We start from the raw sequence: 22,140 nt of genomic DNA, 5'->3' as shown, positions 1-22,140 counted from the left end.
AAATTCGGCGCGTTTTCTTTTACTAATTTTACCTCGAGCTTGTCATTCTGATCGGGAGGCTGCTTGGGGCGACACAGGCGCGTCGAATCTCTGCTTTTCCTCAGCTTAGCCAACCTAATAATTTTAAAACTCGGAATTTCAAATTTTAGAAAATTTTCTCATGTCACAATATATATTCTTATTTATCAAAACGATATAAAGTAATCAATATTATTAAAGTTAATTAATAATAATTTCCATGAATGATTAATTATTATTAAAAATATAACAATTTATTCAAAAACTTATTTTAAAACTTATTTAACACCAAAACACTTCGAGTTATTTGACAGGTTATGACCCAGATTTTACTTTTTGTATTTGAGTATTTTAGTTTATTTTTAGTTAATTACTTAAAAATTAATAGAAACAATTATTGTTATGAGTGCGGCGATTATTATTTAATTATTGTATTTATTTAGTTAATAATTTTATATTATTGTTACCGAAGGTATGATTAAATTAAGAAATTAAGCGTGTGAGAAATTATTACGAAGCCGAGCGAATTAATTGTAAAAGAAATTAAAAGACTGGGCAATTTATTCTAAGTTCCGAACAAGATTTAGTATGGGAAAGTGATGAATGGATATAAAATGAAAGAAATGACGATTATTATTTTGTAAGAAATAATTTAGGTAAGCGAAGATTTTATAAGTCCCGAGGACAATTTAGTATGGAAAATCAACGAATGGATATATAATGAAAGAAATTGCGATTAAAATAATAAAGAATTGTGAATTTGACGAAACGAATGGATAGAGAATGAAGGAAATTACGATTAAAATAATAAAGAATTGAGTTTCGAAAATAAAAACTTAGAATTTGGCGAGACGAATGGATAGAAAATGAAGGAAATTACGATTAAAATAATAAATAATTATTTTTGAATGCTAGTTCGAGGGCACCGGACAGGTGTCTAAAACGACGCTTCCGTTTCGTTACAAGAGAGTTGGGGGAAAAATGATAAACGCCAAAATTTAGCTCGATAAAGCAAGCAGTTCTTTCTCGGGAGAATTACTCGGGCGAATACTCTTCACCAAGTAATTCCAGAGGATGATACTCTACCTGGAGTCTGACCAAGGCCGAGGTAAGTATCATGAACCGACCGGATGAAAGTGCTTCTCCCCGTGCCGAAGCCTTCAGCTGAGGTACGGTAGGTGATCATAAGCCGTGTAGGTGGGGGCGAAGAGGACACTCTCCATTCGCTCTCGGGGTAGAGGTTTAGGCCCAGGGGTGACGGCTAGTCTCCTGGGGAAGCGGGGAACCAGCTCTTGACAGTTAGTTCGCGATTTTGAACCGCGAGTATGTGTGAAAAGAGTGTTCTAATATATTGTTTATATTGTTTAATTTGTTTATATTGTTTATATCGTTTATTAACATGATCAGGCCAATAAAGAGGTTTTTCTTTTTTTCTTTGATTTATTTAAAATGAAGTGTTTTGTTTATTATTTTGTTATTGATAATGTAATCCCCGTTTATGACCCTGGACTCCGGCGAGCAAATTTCGAGCCGGGGACAAATAATTTTATTTTATTTTTATAATTTTTGAAAACGTGGCCGTTACAAGGTAAAGCCTTGTATATAATCGCGTAACATATTTTATACTTAAAAAAAAAGGCGTCATAGCGCTGTCGACTGGCTGTCAATATGGGATTCACCATACAAATTATGAACTAGTTATTGACTCCCATCATTTAAATATTATAGAGTATACAATTAATTTCGATTATTTAATTTTATAAATATTTCATATATTGTTAATTAAAAAAAAAAAATAGATCATATAATTACACGAAAAAATTAATTTAAACTCGGCAGTTAAAAAAAATGCTTTTCTAACCAAAGTTGTTAAGAAAATAGACGCTCGTAAGCTGATTTGATGAACTGGTGTGCTAACTTTATTTTTGTTTAATAATTAATATTTAATATTTTGAACTGAAAGTAATTTTTTTCAATTTTTTAATTAATTAGAATCTAATAAAAATTTATTTGATCGTTATTCTTATTACAGATAATTTAATATATTTAAAAATAATTTAGTGTGTCAATATTTAGACCCCCGTCAATAATTGGGGCTTTTACCTTATGACTATCCTGGAGACAAAATTTTTGTTATTCTCTTAATAATATAGATATACTTTTTTCAATACTCACTCTTATGTCATACATTAGAATGTTATTATATTCTGACTCTAAAATCGAAAAAGTTTAGTTTTTTATACTTCCTGTTTATTTTTTTTATGATTGCAATCATGATGATTTTAACTACCTCCGATGATAAAAGTTACTTCACAGCATTATTTATATTTATAAAAAAATGTGGAACCATCTAGATAATAAACCGTATCATCATAATCGTGGGAATTAATATATACTGATTGTACTAATTACAATCGCCGGATAGTTGCATTTATCATCTTAACTTTGCAAAAGTTAATAACCATCCTGGATAGTAGAAGCTACAAAATAGGGATGGTTACCGTTAGGATAAAATTCTCTCCGTGTAGTATACTTTAAAAATTCTAACGAACACATAAAAGAGGACTTAACTTTGGTCCGGCAGATTTCTTCAAAATCATTGATCATTTATTGATTAACCGTTCCTATAATATAAGAAGCTCCCATAAAATATATTTATTTTTTGCCTATAAATTAGTAGTAGTACATTAGAAAAATCGATTTTAATATGATTATTGTGAGAGTCGTTTATTTTATTTATTCATTGACGGTTGACAAAATCGTTTTCGTGACCACCAAATCGCAGCCAATGAAGCAGCTAGAAATCCGACTCCTGCTACGATCCCCATGGAAATAGCTCGGTTCCTTCGGTAAGCTGGTACTTCTAGTGTAAATTGTTCGCTAGTTGCTACATCGTCGGACTGTGACATTGCCGATACTTCAAAAATGTAACTACTTTCCTCTTCTAAACTTTTAACTGTAACAGTTTCAATATTTTTTGGTGTTAATTAAGAAAAATTATGCAAACCGTTTTTTTTTTTTTTATCGAATGAGTTAAAATTTATGAGCACATACTTAAATAGAATGTGTCTGTAGTTTCAGCTCTGCCGTGTAAATGCTCATCAGTTGACCCTCGGAACCATCTTACAACATAGAGTTTGATATTTGCGTTCGAAGGTGGATCCCACGTTACTAAATACCCTTCAGCAGTTACTTGAACTTTTAGATTTTGTGGGGGCTCTAAACTTTCTGATATTGAAAAAAATATAAAAAGAGAATATCACTTTAGTAATTTTTTCATTTATGATGAGCGATAATATATTTTGGAGGAGAAAAAATTTACCTTGAGTACTTTTGAATTCTGATGCTAAATTCCGATTCAGTTGTCCTGAACATAATGTAATAATTAATGTAGTAACAATTATAAACTTTATTTCTAGTGGTTTCGACGACCCAATGTAAACTCAAATTTTATGCAGAGTATACTCCATTTTAGAGTTTGATCAGAGTATGAACGGAGTATACGCGGTGTTTCAGCTGCGTAAACGCGGGGTATTGTGTGCAGTTACGACACAAGATTCCAACAGCCTTTTATTCAGGTTTTCGTGGAGTATTCCCAGTGTTCTCACTGAGTATCCACGGAGTATTTTGTCGGTGTTTTCACGAAGTATGCATGGAATATTGCCAGTACTCTTACGGAGTGTTCGTGGAGTATTTTTGGTGTATCCATGGAGTGTTGCCGGTGTTCAAGCGGAATCTTTGCGGAGTTTCTTCGGTGTTATCGCGGGATTTATTCGGAGTTTTGTCGGTGTTCTCATGGAGTTTTTCCACCGAAGTTTTTCGGGAGTATTTGCGGAGTCAATGAGATCTTTCCACAGGATTTTTGCGGAGTTTTAGCAGTAGTTTTCGGTTTTTCAAACAACCTCAAGTACAACTTATGTATTGTTTATGAAAACGAATAACCAAAAAAAAAAATCGTTCACTATAGAAAATTCACTTAATACTCAACTTTTAATTCAAATTACAAAATTCAGTTTCAATATACATAGTGTATCATATTTTCTATTTATATGTTTGTGTAATTGTGGATAAATTATTGATTCATCATATTTTTCTATTTCATGAGTTTTTAGAAAGACATAGATACTTTAGAAATGATGAATTCGAAATAATTTTTTTTTTTTCAGTATACTCAACAGAAGCATCTAAAAAATTTAATTAAAAATTTTATTCCAATAATTTATTTTATTCCAATACATTTTGATTAATAGTAAACCTGATACCGGGGTAAGCAAGGTACCGCATTCGATTCTGCCTGAGACCTGTCACTTTATTTCATAAAATAATAAGATCATAATGTCTAATTTAATTCTAAAATACTATGTACTAATTATTTCATTTTCCTTTTTTAATATTAAAAAAAAAAAAAAAACAGCAAAAATCCGTGAATACTCTGAGAATACTCCGTGAAAACCCAGCAGTACTCCGTAGACGCTCCGTGAGAACACCGGGAATACTCCGTTGATACTTCGTGAGAATATGGACAACACTCCGTGAGAAAACCGGTAGTACTCTGTGAATACTCAGCGAAAACACTGTCAACATTTCACGGGAACTCCGATAATAAAACGCTTTCAGAATCTCGTGTCGCAACTGTACACAAAACTCCGCGTTTTCGCCGTTAAAAAACAATTTCGGGTGAAAATTCGCAAGTTGTGTATATAAAATTTTTTTTTTTCAAATCAAAAAGACCTTTTTTTTAACAAGAAAATTACTGTGAGAATAGTATATTGTGTGACTCGGTCTGAAATCGTGTTTCATCCCGCGTCACACATTATATTTTTCATATAAGTTGCATTAAAAATGCTAGTTTCAATGTCTGGAGCCAACCAGAACTAGATAGTTTCAGATGAATAGCGAAAATACCATTTTCTGCCCTCCGGCCGGAAAGTGGCAACTTTCTGGCCGCTGCGCTAAACAAAGTTGCCACATTCCGGCTACGTCGAGCAGAAAAATAGTATACACACCTTGGCCAGTAAATAAGAAAGCCTCAGATCACATGTTTGTCAACCTCGGCTTCGCCTCGGCCAAGAATTACATGTGATCTGAGACTTTTCTTATTTTACTGGCCTAGGTATGTAATATACTATTTATTATAAAACTTATAATAAAATAGAAAGTAATAGTTTATTTTTGATCAAAAATTATTCATAAATTGAATAGTTTTCTTTTATCATTCTTATTTATGCTTAATAACAGAATTATAATATGTCAGTTCAGTTAACGGTGAGAATGACAATTATAAAGGTATAAAATAAACAAACAATTGATAGGATTGAAAATAAAGCTGCAACTTCATCTCGCGGGCAGAAAATCGTCATTTTCTGTCCGCCGGGAAGAAATAATTGATTCCTGCCCGACACAGTCGCATTGGTCTGAAATTGACTAGTTTCGGTTGGCTCAACAGGCATTGAAACTCGCATTTTCAATACAGGTTATATGAAAAAATTTTTATTTCTTCAGCTAAAAAATAAAATTGTCGAAAATTTTCAACAAATCAATTTCTTATTTTACAACTTTGTTCATTTTTTTCTTTCAGTGTAACAAGCTTGCTTTTTTTGAATTTTTAAAAATATGGTAGAAGAAAAACTTTTATTAATATTTAATACTGCGGCACTTTTGGTGTGATAAAATGATGAAATAACAAAATATAAACTATTAAGTCATTGTTATGTAAATTCATAATTATAAAAAAGAATAAAATAAATAAATAAATAAATATTTACCATTTTTGTTTTGCGTTAAAACTCGAATAGACTTGCTGAACATACCATCTCCATGTTTATCTTGACTGAGTACCATAAATTCATATTCGCGCCCTGGTGTAAGATTAAGAATAGTGGCTTCTGTGATTTTCTTCGATGGGATTTTCATTGTCTTCCACTCAGTGGTATCAGTAGGTCTATACCTAAACATATTACTTATTAAAACTATTTTTTAAATGTGAAATTCTTCCTAATAATTTCATTTATTAAGAAGGGTTAACACTTTTTTCTCTCTTGCCCTCTATTGGACAAATGGAAGTATCTCTGTCATACTTGTACAACAAATAGAATCTTAAAACGCATTTTACGCATAAATAAATGGAAATTTCCAAAAAAAGCGCTTTGCTCTTCGATAGATAATTAACTTAACGATAAGTCATGACCACAAATTTTGAAAACTCATGCATTAGAACTGGGGTTTTAAATACAGAAAATTCCGCAAGAGTACAAGCGATTACATTTTTTCCGAACTACTAGAACATTTATCTTAAACATGAATTCAAACTACTGATTCATCTTTAATCATTATTCATCAAATTATCGATTAAAAATCGGAAGATTTCTTTGTTTTAAGCCGCTAACTAAAACTACGATGTAAAATGATGAAAAAATGACTTACCAAACTGCATACTCCATTTTCGGCCTGACGTATCCCGGAACCCAAGTGAGAGTAACCGAGTCTTTGCTCGTGTTAGCATTAAGATTGTAAGGAGCACGTGGAGGAACATTCAAAACCATTAGTTCAGCATCAGCGACTACAGTAGCTGCTTCATTACTAGCAGCACACTGATAAAGTCCCCGATCTTGCTCTTGAATCCGTTCGATCGTCAAATTTCCGCCATTGAGAATAGCCCGTTCCTGTGAGAGTGGTGACCCGTCCTTCTGACCGAAGGTTGTGTTAGTACTTTTCCCCAATTTATTTATGTATTCATTTATTTTATTTATAAACCCTTCAATGTTAGTTACCCACTTACTTAGTTACCTACTCTTCTAAACTAAACTAAACTAAACTAAAATTAACTAAATAATTAACCTTGTAATCATGGCAATTATTTATTTTATTTATAATACAACAGAGTCCGAGATAGAAAGCGACTAGAATGAATTATAGATAACTAAATTGTATGCTACAAAGCACAATAAAAGAACAAGTGTCTAACGCTACAATTTTTTTAGATTACGGAAAAATTTATATTGAACGGAAAACATACTTTAAACCAGACGATTGTGGGTGGTTGAGACTGATCACCATCTCGAGCATCGCAAGGTATTTCCAAGCTTTCGCCAAGTTTTCTCATGTATAAACGTTGCGGAGTCACTGTAAATACGGGTGGTCTTTGAACTACCTGAAATAATGAATAAAGATAATCCTTCAGTAGCAATAACATTAGATTTTTTTTGTTAATGTTGTCAAGATTTTTTAATTAGTCTAAGCTAATAAAAAGTCAATCAGCATAAGTTCCATCAAAATTAAATCATTCACTTTGTAAAACTAGCTTCAATACCTGCTCGAATCAGAAGAATGAGCAGCAATGATCTTCTATAATTTTATTTTGCTTACTAAACAAAATACCCGTGAAATAATTTTCTGATATGGCCGGATTTATCTATATATAGCTACATAGTGAGAATTTGGTGGTAGCGTCAATGATCTTTGTATTATAGTTATTACGATTTATAAATTTTATCATGATGCAATCGTAAGAATTACCTTATTGTTGGTTACATTGACCATCAAATTTAGTTAAATCTACACGCAGAGAAAAATATTGTCAGAATGAGAAAATGTATCGCTATTCTCACCATACGCCGTATAGTCATTTTTTAATGAATTCAGCTATATAACGGATCATCAAAATGACGATTCGTATCATTATTTTAGATGTTACATCAACAGACTCGATAGAGTCTGGCGCCAAGTTCCGTTCTCAAGCCAGACTATCGAGTGTGTATGGGGTATTCCATGCCAAATCGACCACTTTTGAACTCGACCCCTTTAAATTTTGCTGAAACATTTCCATTCTTTTCTACCCTTTGAAAAACACTTTTGAGAATTTTTTCAAATTTTTTTGGCCAACCCAAAAAAAGTTATGAATTTTTCAAAAAAACGGCTTTTTTATTTTCAAATAGCCATAACTTTTTTAGGCATCGACTTTTGGGTACCTTTTTTTTTTTTAAAATTTTTGTTTTTAAATGAACTTTTTGAAAAAATATATCAGAAAATTAAATATCATCAATTCTTCAAAATAATCGGCTTTTTTTGACCAAAACCGTTATTTTTTGGAAGTTCGACAGTTTTTTTTTTTTTTTTTTCTCAAAAAAAACTTCAATTAATATGACAACTTTTCCCGTCCATCTCGGAGTGGCTCGGATTTTTTAATTTTTATTCAATTGAAAAAATTGTCAAATTTTGAAAAATGGAAAAAAATTTTTTTTTTCTAAGTTATTTCTATAATAAAATAAATGTAATTTAAATGTTTTGTGGTATAATATCCTTAATTTATAAGCTTATAAAACGATAGTAAATACTAAGCTTATTAATTAATATTGTTAATTTTTAATGATTTTACAAAAACAATATAATAATTTAATCATTAATGTTCTCTCTGGCGTTACAATATTTTACAAATTCTATGTTCATTAGAGTTTGAGAATTTTTTTACATACAAACAACCATTTTTGTCGGGGATTACACAATGTAGTTGTTGAGTTACTACAATTGGTTTCGTTTTTGTAAATCTGTCATTCAAGTCGTTCAATGCTGTATTATAGTCTTCTTCTGGAGAAAACTTGACTATGATATTTGGCAAGTTATCCGGATCAGAAGTCCATTCGTAAAGTCCTATAGGTGTTGTTATTTGTTTATCTACCGCAAGCTGGAGACTTGCTCTTGCTGCAAGTCGTTTGAGGATACCACCAATTCCATCACACGGACCTTTGCCATGGGCAGTTGCAAAAAATGCCATTCAGCAGGAATATCAAAATCATCTTCATGGTAGTACAAATTAACAAAATTTTTAAAAGTTTTTAAACTGTTGAGGAGCCCCATCAGAAAAGTAATAAATCTTGTTACAGCGTTCAGGAAGACTTTTCACATAATCAGTTATTATTTTGATGAAAACATGAACAGCAACAGCATCGTGATTATTACAGTCTGAAATAATCACTAAACTTCTGTGTTCAAGTTTGTCATTTACTTTATAATAAATAACTACCGGAAAAACTGTCGCCTGATCATTATTCCAGTGAAAACCAGATGCTGCATTTTGTACTACGAACGCATAATTCTCTGCAAAATCACAAATAATGACATATTCATTTGGTTTTAGTGTTTCCTTTAATGTTTTTAAAAACTTAGCTTGTTCTTTTGCAATGAATGAGTGAGGTAGAAGAACTTTCAATTCACTACAAAGATTTTCAATAAATTCTTCTGTAGGCTGTATAAAAAGTTTCTAAACTGCTCCTTGGTTTTGATACCCAACGCTTGTACGTGACATTCTCGATTTCCTGATTCTCAAAACATGTCAGTAAAATGTTACTCAACTCATCTACCCCTGGACACTTGTTACATCCACCCAAATAACATTTTTCTGTTGGAGTCTCACATATTATCATGTCCAAGCAATCATTATAGTGTTTCAACGACTTTTCTGTATTCCTCGTTAAAGAATGAACATTTGTACCTGAAATAAAAGTGATTGAGTAAACTGAAAATCTAGGCACGTATGATTATTAATAAATTGGATAATTACCAAGCATCATCAACTTTAAGTTTTGATGGATAGTACATACACAGATAGTATGCGTTCCACTTGCTCCTGCTAACACACAATGTTTCGGCCGTAACGAAGCAAATTTCGAAAATCAACTTTCTCTGCAGGGTTTATTTCACGGAAACATTGGTAAAGTTCTTTAAATTAGACAGAACAAGCCGTTTTTGGACGTGTACCCGATTACCATCATCATTTCGAACTGAAACAAAGTCTTTCATGCCGGGCATCAAAGCACTATACTCATCATCGTTGTAAAATTCGCAATTTTCAATAATATTTGATCAGTAATTGTCGTCCCTCTAAAAAAAATGCTAAGTGAATCAATCTTCAGATGTATTAGAGCCATTGATTTTACGCTATACCTACCTAATTTTGTTTCAGGTGTTGAAAGTATACCTTTTCTTCAACCAACTTTTTGCTACTCTTGATAAATGTCTTGATGTATTCATAGTTTTACAAATACGTCTTTCACCCCATTTTTCAGGTAACAAGGTTAAGATTTGTATCTTTAAAGACTTTTCTGTTTCTTTATCATTGAATTTATCGTGCAGCTTTTCAATTAATGAACGAAAATTTTCACCATCGTCATCAATTGATCCTTCGTCAGCAGTTGAGTTCAAAATTTTTTTCAAGCTGTCAGACGTCTGATTTATTTTATTACTCAAAAATTGATAATCATTCAATTTTTTTGAAGGAATTGGCGATTGATTTAATAGTCGCAATGCATCGTTTATACTGGGTAATTGAGTTGCAGCACTAACTTGGGATGCCGAGCTTGATTGTGAATCTTTGGGTTCACTATTAAACGACAAGGAACCTTAAAAAAAACAATGAATCGTATAGCTGCTAAAAATGCATTCAAGTAATGTATAAATAATTTAAAAAAAACTTACGGAATGATGAGGACAACGGGAGATCTGTGGCAGTTGTGTTATTATCACTGTCAGCACCATCACTGTTCTCATTGTTATCACTAGAATCATCTTCATGATCACTTGCATCAACGGTAGTATCATGACTAGTATTTGTTTGTTCCTTTACCAATTTTAAAGCTTTGTTTCGACACGAACTGCATAATAAATAATTATCACTTAATCCCAACGTGACTTTCATGATGTCAGTCGCTGGACGTAAACTTTTTTTTTTAAAATGTGATTCTAAATCAAATGGATTACAACAACGATCGAAAAATATTTTTGATGCCATTATGTCTCGATGAAATTATTCCAATCACTGTAGATGAGTAGAAGTAAGATAATTATCTTTTCAAACAAGGTCAAATCAACTATAACAATAATTCTCTTATTTAAAAAATGGAATGACAAAAATCTCTCACTACATCACACAAAAGGTTAACAGGTTATGTTTGGATATGAGCGTGACAGCCTTACTTATGAATCGAAACATACTAGCGTATAGTTTTTTACTATACTGACTATAGATAAGTCCATAATTGTCATACCCTAGATTATCGATATTACTGATATGTTCAAATTTGAATCTTAGTATTTACTATCGTTTTATAAGCTTATAAATTAAGGATATTATACCACAAAACATTTAAATTACATTTATTTTATTATAGAAATAACTTAGAAAAAAAATTTTTTTTCCATTTTTCAAAATTTGACAATTTTTTTTCAATTGAATAAAAAAAATTTAAAAAAAATCCGAGCCACTCCGAGATGGACGGGAAAAGTTGTCATATTAATTGAAGTTTTTTTTGAGAAAAAAAAAAAAAAAAAAACTGTCGAACTTCCAAAAAATAACGGTTTTGGTCAAAAAAAGCCGATTATTTTGAAGAATTGATGATATTTAATTTTCTGATATATTTTTTCAAAAAGTTCATTTAAAAACAAAAATTTTAAAAAAAAAAGGTACCCAAAAGTCGATGCCTAAAAAAGTTATGGCTATTTGAAAATAAAAAAGCCGTTTTTTTGAAAAATTCATAACTTTTTTTGGGTTGGCCAAAAAAATTTGAAAAAATTCTCAAAAGTGTTTTTCAAAGGGTAGAAAAGAATGGAAATGTTTCAGCAAAATTTAAAGGGGTCGAGTTCAAAAGTGGTCGATTTGGCATGGAATACCCCGTATATACTGTAAGCAGAACGGTTTTTTGAGGTTACAAATTTTTTTTTTAATTTATTTTGATTTTTTTTCACAAACTATAGCGACCCAGATTTTTAGATTTTAACTTTTTAACTTCCCGCTAAGAAAATTGAAAATTTTCAAAAATCGGAAAGTTATTGGTTTTACCCCGTTTTTCGAAAATCGAGTTTTCATTAGATCTTGACGTTATGAGGTCCTAGGAAGCTTCCCTGAATGTTTTCACGATGATGTCCGGATGTCTGTGTGTGTGTGTGTGTGTGTGTGTGTGTGTGTGTGTGTGGGTGGGTGGGTGTGTGTGTGTGTGTGTGTGTGAGTGTGTGTGTGATCAATTCCAAAATCTAATCAGCTCTTAAGATCAAAAAACCACGTCGATCACCGCAAGTCCGGTCAAAATCGGTTGATTCGTTCGGGAGTTATCGTTGTCGAAAAAAATCCGAAAAAAGTGTTTTTTCGGAATTACTTCGAAATTCCTGGCTCGATCGATTTAAACTTGAAGATTCTTCATGGAGCTTCAAAAACTGCATCGAATGCCGCCAATCGCGTGAAAATCGGTTCATTCATTCAAAAGTTATTGCCGTTTAAGAATTCAAAAAATTGTGTTTTATTAAACTGCAATTAGAGTTTTGAGCTCGAAGAGCTCAAAATGACACAAAAATCATATTTTTGAGCTCGAAGAGCTCAAAAACGTAATGTGTAACTTTAAGCGCTTAAGTACAAAATGAGCGGGAAGTTGCAGGGATGGCTTTAGAGTCAACCGTCATCCTAATTTTTTTTTATGTAAAAAGCGGACGGGCAGAGACTAAATAATATAAGGATGCATGCTAATCTTATAATAGATGGGAAACTACAGTGAAAAAAGACATTTAATAGCTTGCAATTACACACACCAGGCGGCGCAAGAATAACTTTTACATAAACTATAGCTTAAGGGGGATAATTTGCCTCCGGAAATGTATTAAGGTAGTACTACCGTTACCACAAGAGTCAAATCCCAAAACTTAACCTTATTTGATTAACGTAGTAGATTTCCCTATACTAAATCACGTTGGAGAAAGAGAGAGAGATAAATTTTAAATGTTTTTTATTAATAAATGTTCTCATATTCTTGGAAACCATACTGATTGTTATTAAATATGTTCTAGATGTTATTTTCTCTCGTTGTCTTGATTTTTATAAGAATCTGAACATCCAGTTTTGTGAAATAAAATAATGTCTGTGATTATCCATAAGGATCAATGGTAAAAGCAAAAATATGCAGATATTAATATCTTTTTTTCAGAACTTGCCAGGCTTTCAAAAATTTTACTGCTTAATTATGATATTATGAAGTACCAATATGCCAAATTTCATTAAATTCTGAACGTCAATTCTAAAACCGATAGTACTACCTTAAATTGAAATTGTCAATTTTTATTATAATTACAAAAAATATTGAAATCCGAGCAAAAACAGTTTCACTGTAAAAAAAATTAGGAAAACGGTTGACCCTAAAGGCCATCCCTGCAACTTCCCGCTACCTCCATACCTAAGTGCTCAACAATTCACTTATTTTTTAAGCTCTTCGAGCTCAAAAGGCTAATGGAAGTTTTATAGAACACTATTTTTTGAATTTTCAAACCGCAATAACTTTTGAATAAATAAACCGATTTTCTCGCGGTTTACGGCATTCAACGCAGTTTTTTGAGTTCTTTGAAAAATCTTTAAACGTAAACTGGTCAGACTAAAAATTTCATAGAAATTCTGAAAATAACATTTTTTTCAATTTTTTTCGATAACGATATCTCACGAACAAATCAACCGATTTTTACCGGGCTGATGACAATTGACGTGGTTTTTTGAGGTTAAGAGCTGATTAGTTTTTAATATTGATCGGTTCAGCCGTTTAAAAGATATTTCAAAAAAACGAATTTTTGGAAATTTTATTTTTGAGATTTCTCAAAATTGATCAACTCAAATTCTGTGAATTAGTATCAGAATTCTAGGGGCAAAGAAACTCTTCAGAACGCCGCTTATTTCGATCGAATCGGATGATCCGTTCAAAAGTTATGAGAGATTTACACACACATACACACACACACACACACACACACACACACACACACACACACACACGGTGACATCACCGCGGAAATAGTCAGGAAAGCTTTCTAGGACCTCAAAACGTCGAGACCTGATGAAAACTCGATTTTCGAAAAACGGGGTGAAAACAATAACTTCCCGATTTTTGAAAATTTTCAATTTTCTTAGCGGGAAGTTAAAAATCGCGCCAAGTCCACGTTCATAAGACTATTAAGAAAAAAAAATTTTATTTCTTTACAAAAAGATATAAAATAAAAAATTAAAAAATCCAAGTAACCCATATGGTTGTATATGATTTTCGGAAATTAAAAAAAATTTTGTTGTAAATTTAAAAATTAAAAGAAACAATTTTGGAACGTACTTGGTGTGCGTCATTGTGTACTTCAATTTTTTTTAAAAGTCCTAGTAGATAGATTTTAGGAATTTCATAAAAAGTGAAATATTTTGTAACCACGCACACTAAATACGTTCCAAAATTGTTTCTTTTAATTTTTAAATTTACAACAAAATTTTTTTTAATTTCCGAAAATCATATACAACCATATCGGTAACTTAGATTTTTTAATTTTTTATTTTATATCTTTTTGTAAAGAAATAAAATTTTTTTTTCTTAATAGTTTTATGAACGTGGACTTGGCGCGATTTTTTTTACAGTGAAACTGTTTTTGCTCGGATATAGGTGTCAATAACTATTCCGACTAAAGGAAGTGTTACAAATTCCCGACGAAGGACTCTTAATTCAAGAAAGTTTAGTTTGAAGTGTTCAGTTCTAAATAAAAAATTATTTTTTTTATTCTATCAAGTAGCTTATATGACATTGAATTTTAGTTCAATCAACTACTTAACCAATTTTTGTTCAATACAACATGTTAATTAACGTATGTATTTTTAGATAAATTTTTATCAGATATTTTTTTATTTTTATCAATAGCCTGTTATGGCCATATCAGAAAATTTTTTCAGCGAAAAGAACATTTCAAGACCAAGATTAATTGAATTACAACCTAACTAAAGTAAGCTTTCGAAATCGTATAATGTGTTATAGACTTCAGATAACGATAAAAAGCATTTCAATCATCGATAATATGTCGGTAGTTCTGTTCAATTAAGTTATCGGATACAAATTCTCTTTTACTTAATTTGCATTAAGCTACTATTCCTCCCACAATGGAGCTTTTCTCAAAGCAGAAAACCATAAATAATGTTCTATGTTTGAATTTATAATAATTATCATTCTAACTTTATATAAAAAGTATATAAAATACTTTAGAATAAAATCAAAAGAAAAGTGGGAAATGAGCTTCTCAATGGGAGTTTGTAAATATATACTTAGAAAAAACTTAGATAATGTGGGCTGGAACTCAATGAAGTTTATCGTAAAAATGGCACATCATTGCATCAGTTTCCCGACTAGAAATTTTAATGTAAGACCTATTGGGTCCTCGTTGGGTTTCCTAATAGGGACCCCACATGGGGATGTCACGCAAAGTCCTATGCGTCCCTCATTGGGCAATCCCTCTCAGGTCCCAATGGGGAAATTCCCATCAGAGCCTAATTTAAATTTTGAAAGAAAAAATATTGTGATTTTCGAAAAGATTAAAAATAATTTAGAACCATATACTCAAATTATATTATGATCTCGTTAGTAATTTTAATTTGAATTGAAATGAAATCGTTGATAGAAAAAATCCTTGTCGTGAGTTGGGCTCGAACTTGCGTCCTTTGGGTCCTCAGTCCTTGACGTTACCGCTGGTCCAAGCAGGAGTGCTGATGAGAAAATTTCCTATCTCGTATACATGAACTTTACCGGTTGACTGAGACATTATTCATGTTATGTTCAAGCTTTAAGAAACTGTTTTTTTTTTTTTTTATTTATCCACTTTACTGACGTGAAAATAAAATTTTTGTATAAATTAAATAAAAAATTTAAAAATAAAAAAAAAAAAAGGCCATTCGGCAGCCGAAATGGAAGTAGATTTTTCAAATAAAAAAAATTGATTTTTAATAAAATAATATAATAACACTGATAATGTATAACTTAATTCATGAATTAAAAACAAAATTCAATAATAAATTTAAAACTATTTATAACAAATTTTGGAAAAAAAATTATCTTGTGAAGAAAAAGTTTCTCAAATATTTACCAAAGAATTGCACAGATTATAAGATTTGAATTATAAATGTCCAAATTTTAAGTAACTGCTTAGAAACAACAGTTTTCAAGTTAATCAGAATGTTGCAACCGGATAAAATTTTAGTTGAAGAAAACAATGGTTAGAACTAATTTGTGACATATTTACTGACAACCTACCCGAAAACATTACACGAAAGACTGATCAATATCGTAATTACTGAATTTACATCATGATTAACCTATGATGTAGACAATAATTCTAAAACGGCTGCAACAGTAAAACTGTTTCATTAAACGAACTCTAAAAGGAGTAATATTGAGGCTACTACCACTTCTAAGTAGTGAAAATTGAAGCTTATTAAAAGAGCTTTACAATGCATTTTACCGAATTTCAATATCATGTCTAGTTTAGTAATTATACCAAGTTGAAGTAGTAAAAACATCAATTTTTACGATTTTCAAAATTTCAAAATCCTGTCATTTCCAAATTACTCGCCCGATTAAGCTCATCTTCGAACTTAACCTTGGTCTTGATCGATAGATAAAGCATGCTGAGTTTGAGAAGAATCGGTCATAAATTGAAAACGCTATCATGCTGACAAGCCGCGTTATATCGTATAAATGTGTATATATATATATATATATATATATATATATATATATATATATATATATATACTATATATATATATATATATATATATATACTAGGGTGTTTCAAAAATCGGCTTTTGTGATTTTTCAAATGGCCAACAAATTCTCTCAGAGAATGCCAAAATAAGGACCTTGTCAAAATTTGAGTTCTTAATTTGAAGATTTACAGGTCGCGGATCGTAATTTTCTATTCCCCCTTAAAAACATAGGAAAAAAAGGTTTTTAACTTTAGAATTTTATATCTTTGGATCGAATCAGCTTATGGCAATGATCATCTCGGATTCTTATGTAGAATTGAACGCTTAACAAAAAAGGTCTCTTATCATTTTTCCATATATTGATTCCTTCCCGAGTTATTCAAAGTCAAAGTTTAATTTTCATCGTATTTTCGGGTTTTTTTAACTTTCATCGTTATGTAATAAGAAAAAAACACTTATTTATACCTAAGACATAGGAAGTGGTGTAAAAAAAACAAAAACAAATATTTCAACAACAAATTATATATTATATTCTATAATACTGTGAAAATTGAAAGATATTGATTGCTTAACTGTTACGTTAAGTCTGTTTTATTACAATTCGGATACATCTCTCTATGTTTTTTAACAGATTGTAATAAATACTGAAAATCTTCTTCATCTTTTGTAAGAGTTAGATTATACTCACTTATTAAAGATACACCACGTTCTGCTGTATCATTTATAACTCGGACTTTACTCAAAAACAAGATAGCTTTCTGGTAACTCTCATTAGTTGGCCATAATGAAACATCATCATCGAGAAAGTTATATGGTAAATTAAATTTTTTTAACAAAAACAGAGATTGCTCTGAGACTAAGTCACATAAATCAATTGTCAATAGTGACTTTACGTTGTCTTTTATCACAAATCGCTTAAAATTTTTTGCATTAGCTTTCGAAGATTTAATATTTACTACCATTTTTCTTTTCATATCCAGTGAAACATTTGCATCGAATAACGAAAAAACAACTAATTCCTCAGATAGGTACCATAAGTGATCGGACATTTTTTCAGCGGCAATTTTAGCGAAAGAAGGATTGTTTTGGCTGTAAAGTAATAAGTCTTTCATTAAAGTTAAATCATTATTCGGTGCTAATATGCCAGATGAAGCCTGAAACCATGTTGGTATATAAAATCTTAGAACAAAAATGCAAATTTGTCGTATTCCGGTTATTTCTTTAAAGTTAAGGTTAAATTGATTGCGGAACATGAATATTTTTAAAGAATAGATGGCTTTTGCCATCCAACGAGCGTGGTGCATAGCACCAGGTCGTTTAAAAGAAATTTGTGTAGATGAAGTAGTATTCAAGAATAGTAATGATAGCTCCAGAAGTTCACAGTAATCATCTCTTGGTTGTGCTACCTAAAAATTAGTTAATAAAATAATCAATAGATATGATAAGTGATCCGCAAATTTTATCTTATATATTACTCGAAATTATTTAAAATATAAATTTTTACTGAACTATTTTTTTAAATTTTAAACTCAAAAAATATAATTCAAGATATACGCTTAAAACTTGCACACAATATCTAAAAACATTTGAATATATTATAACTATAACCTTACTTGTAACTGATTCGTGATAAACGTTACTGTTTCTTCTTTCACATCTTCAAGAGCATTGAGTATGATTGGATCCAAAATTCCTGGGGTATAATTTGAGGTGTTGAAATTACTCCACTTATTTTTAAACCGTAAAAAAATTGGTACATTTGGGCCGGATGAAACGGGCCAATAGATTTCAAACACTTTTTTTAATACTATTTCAAAAATATGATGTCTGCATGGTAGATATACCAATTTTTTTTCCAACTCGTCTTCAATCAGTTGACAAGTTCCACCGTGAATTCCTAGATAACAAAATATATAATTTAACATAAGTGAAAAATTAATTTATACGATAATGACCAGTTCAAATCTAAATATTAATGCAAATGATACGATATTAATTTTATATTAAATCATGATAAAGTTTTTAAGAAAACAATAACATGAATTAATACCTGTATTAACAGCCGCCGTGTCGAAAGACAGTCCTACTATTTTACGAGAAATACCCCAATCGAATAGAATTTTCACAATAGCATCAGCCTGATTTTTAGCAGTTCCAGATTTCATTTTGGGTACACCTAACAGTTGTTCACTGCCTGATGACGATATAATAATTGGCAGTCTATCAACTTTTTCCGTACCAACTATATCAGGTAATATTTTCCCGTCCCAATGTAGCACAAAATTATCCTGGTTTTTGAGTCCATCTTTCAATTTAGCAGCCATATCACTTCGAAATTTTTTGCGAGCTCGATGAATTGTCGAATGACTCAATTTACAGCCTTTCATATCAATGCCAGTACTTTTGAGAGTAGCAGCTAAAATATATACGGCATTTCTGCTGCTAACTTTTCCACGATCAAGGACAGCTGCAAGTTCCGGTGTCATGATATTCATTAAAGGTGCTTTTCGTTTTGATTTCTTTTTTAATTCGTCTTCAAAATCAGAGATATTGTTAGAAATTTGACTAACGGTAGAAACGGTAGATTTTGATTTTTGGCTGAGAAGAAGGGTCTCAGTATTCATAAGTGCCTCATTTTCTAAAACGTTCAAATTGAAATGAAATACAACTACAATAAAAAATCAGATAAAATTTTTAAACAAAAATTATAGACTTTACAGACTCTATTGATGATAAACTATTATTTTAATGATTTATCATCAATATTACTCTAACTAGTAACTATTTTTTAATAAAATTATGTCTACTTTTATAATTTTTTTTTTAAACGAAAGATATCATTTGCAAATATTTGATTAATTTCGGTTATAGACAAATAAAAAAATATGCCATTATAAGAAATTTTAGCAATGAAATAATTAAAAAAATATGTTAATAATTCAAATAGATCTTTGAATATTACCGCGTACTAACAACCACGCACCCTGACAGCATCAAACAGAACTAATCAAAAATCGGAAATCGGTATCATTCATGTAATCAAGACCTAAATAACCTCCAAATTTAATCTTAAGATTAATAAATATCATTTTAATAAAAAAAATTGTATCATCCATCGATATTTATTTAAAAACAAAATAAAGATAAAAATCTTACCATCTCTATTTGCATTCGTTTCACTCTGATCTAAACAACAAATTTCCATATCTTCAGTAATAGGCCCAAAATCGTTTATAAAACCACGTCGAGATGGTTTTCTTTGGCTTTCCAAAAAATGTTTTTTTGTAGCATCAATTTCATTGAGAACATTAGCATGGGAAATATCAAACAATTTTTGTAAATCATTACAAAAAATTGACTCTTTCTTCTTTTGTGTTGGAGATTTTTTCTGACGTTTACTCTTTGATAAAAGTATCCATCTGTTATGAGATCGAATTATTGACAAAATTATAGAAGATTCTTGACGTAGTGGACTACCTGTTTTTCGCCAAAGTTCTATCAGTTGTTTTGTCGTACTTGCTGAACTTTGTTTAATTGTTAAATTACAGGTTTTATGGTGGTAAAAGAAGATCGACATAACCTCTTTGAGTAATGAAAGCTTTCTTCCGACAAAATCTTGATTCATTTGACCAATTAAATAGATTTCTTCTCTCATGATAATAAATTTTAAGTCAGCTTGTAAATAAATAGAAATAATAAAGTCCACTTTGAATTATTAAACAAACATTGTTTCAAACAAATACGTATATATTTCTTCGTAATCGATGCACTAATGAACAAACACAATTTTGACACATGTTATCAGCACTTACCAGCAGAGGGATCACAGAATTGATAACCAATTAAAAATCAGATAAGAATCGATCGTTTAAACAAAGTAGTTGTCAACAATACCTTTTTACTAAACATCATGAATTCATCACAATATTTTTTTGTCTGTAGTAATAAGTAAATATTGTGTATTATAAAATTTGTCACTAATTTATACTAACCGTATTATAGAAATTTCATATATTTTAAAATAAACAATGTTTTTTTTTTTACTTAATCATAATTGTACGATAAAAGTTAAAAAAAACCCGAAAATACGATGAAAATTAAACTTTGACTTTGAATAACTCGGGAAGGAATCAATATATGGAAAAATGATAAGAGACCTTTTTTGTTAAGCGTTCAATTCTACATAAGAATCCGAGATGATCATTGCCATAAGTTGATTCGATCCAAAGATATAAAATTCTAAAGTTGAAAACCTTTTTTTCCTATGTTTTTAAGGGGGAATAGAAAATTACGATCCGCGACCTGTAAATCTTCAAATTAAGAACTCAAATTTTGACAAGGTCATTATTTTGGCATTCTCTGAGAGAATTTGCTGGCCATTTGAAAAAATCACAAAAGCCGATTTTTTTGAAACACCCTAATACATACATGTATAAACTTTTGAACTATATATATTTTCTGACTCAGCTCGACAAACTAAGTCAGAAAATGGCTAAATTTTTTAAAAGTTGCGCCACGAAGACGGCTGCAATAGTTAGATTTTTATAAAATCTACTAAAAACGACTGAAAAATGTAAAAAAATTGAAAAAATAAAAAATAAAATTCCTTAAAAATGTCCGATTAAATTTGGAATCCCCCTTATACTAACACAAAATTTTTTTTTTTTTTAATTAAAATTTTTTTGAAATGCAAGTTACTTTTTAAAATTTTATTGTATGGATAAAAATTTAATTATGAAAAAGTTTAATTTTTTTTACAATATAAATTCTTTTGCAAATGTGAATCCTCAAAGTTGGATATTTTTCAAAAATCGAATTTCTACATATTAATAATAAAAATTATCTTTATATAAAATTTTTTTTATACTGAGAAGAAAAAATTCGGAGTATGAATCTTGTTTCAGCAACATCAAAATGTATTTCAGTCTAAAAACTCACACAGAAAGAAAAATTTCTTGACTGGAGAACAAAATTCTTGGCTCAAGAAAATTTTCGGGTGCCTGAAGGAAGACCGAAGTTGTGTTGGCCGAAGTAAAAATTTTTCTTGAAATTCTATTCTCGGTGGAAGTAATTTTTTCTTAATTCAAATTATTATAAGTACTTGATACAATAAATTTTTATATTTGATCAAGATTTTTAGGTACTTTAGAGAAGCAGCGCTACCTACTTCAGCTGAGAAAAAAATTTTCTCTTGAATATTTGACACCCATTTTATATTATTTTAGCGTGCAGTTATACATATTAAATGAAAAAAAAAAAGATTCAATATTATATGATCTTCCCATTTGACATGTTGATCAATAAAAATATTAATGAAAATTTACTTCTATCGAGATATTTAATTTTTTGGAGCAAAAGAGAAATTTTCTCAAGGTAAGAAAATTTACTTCTATCAAGAACTAAATTTTTTGGAGCAAGAGACTAAATTTTTTCAAAACAACAAGATTTTCTTAACTTAAATAAATTTTCTTGGATCAAGATACTTATTTCTTTAATAAGCAAGAAAATTAATTTTATTGGAATAAGTGAAATTTCTTGTGCCAAAAAAATTTTTTTTTTCGCTCAAGAAAATAATTAGAAAGAAAAATATTTTC

General features: G+C 30.4%; 2 protein-coding genes across 5 annotated transcripts in view; both read right to left on the bottom strand.

Annotated features, from left to right (window-relative positions):
* Positions 1 to 2,603: 2,603 nt before the first annotated feature.
* LOC123270266 (protein borderless) overlaps positions 2,604 to 22,140 on the bottom strand; it is a 55,842-nt gene continuing 36,305 nt past the window's right edge. For 2 of the 3 annotated variants that reach the window (XM_044736247.1, XM_044736249.1), the window contains exons 7-12: positions 7,034 to 7,168; positions 6,442 to 6,704; positions 5,784 to 5,965; positions 3,341 to 3,385; positions 3,073 to 3,246; positions 2,604 to 2,974 (exon numbers count right to left, since the gene is read on the bottom strand). In XM_044736247.1, the coding sequence (XP_044592182.1) occupies positions 2,751 to 2,974; positions 3,073 to 3,246; positions 3,341 to 3,385; positions 5,784 to 5,965; positions 6,442 to 6,704; positions 7,034 to 7,168 (1,023 nt within the window). In that variant the 3' untranslated portion in view covers positions 2,604 to 2,750. The remainder of the gene's footprint in view (positions 2,975 to 3,072; positions 3,247 to 3,340; positions 3,386 to 5,783; positions 5,966 to 6,441; positions 6,705 to 7,033; positions 7,169 to 22,140) is intronic. The other variant, XM_044736248.1, reaches the window with a different exon arrangement.
* LOC123270264 lies at positions 16,891 to 20,476 on the bottom strand. Of its 2 annotated transcripts, XM_044736246.1 has the most exons (5): positions 19,703 to 20,476; positions 18,924 to 19,184; positions 18,597 to 18,851; positions 18,160 to 18,443; positions 16,891 to 17,952 (listed from the first exon to the last, which is right to left on the bottom strand). In XM_044736246.1, exons 1-5 carry the CDS (start codon positions 20,199 to 20,201, stop codon positions 17,122 to 17,124), a joined length of 2,130 nt encoding a protein of 709 aa, XP_044592181.1. In that variant the 5' UTR covers positions 20,202 to 20,476; the 3' UTR covers positions 16,891 to 17,121. The 2 variants fall into 2 exon arrangements, with proteins under 2 accessions (XP_044592181.1, XP_044592180.1); XM_044736245.1 differs by having other exon boundaries at positions 16,894 to 17,952; positions 18,597 to 19,184.

The sequence above is a fragment of the Cotesia glomerata genome, linkage group LG8 (genome assembly GCF_020080835.1).
Source record: "Cotesia glomerata isolate CgM1 linkage group LG8, MPM_Cglom_v2.3, whole genome shotgun sequence".
In the NCBI taxonomy this organism is placed as follows: domain Eukaryota; kingdom Metazoa; phylum Arthropoda; class Insecta; order Hymenoptera; family Braconidae; genus Cotesia; species Cotesia glomerata.
This window is presented reverse-complemented; position numbering and strand designations above follow the sequence as displayed.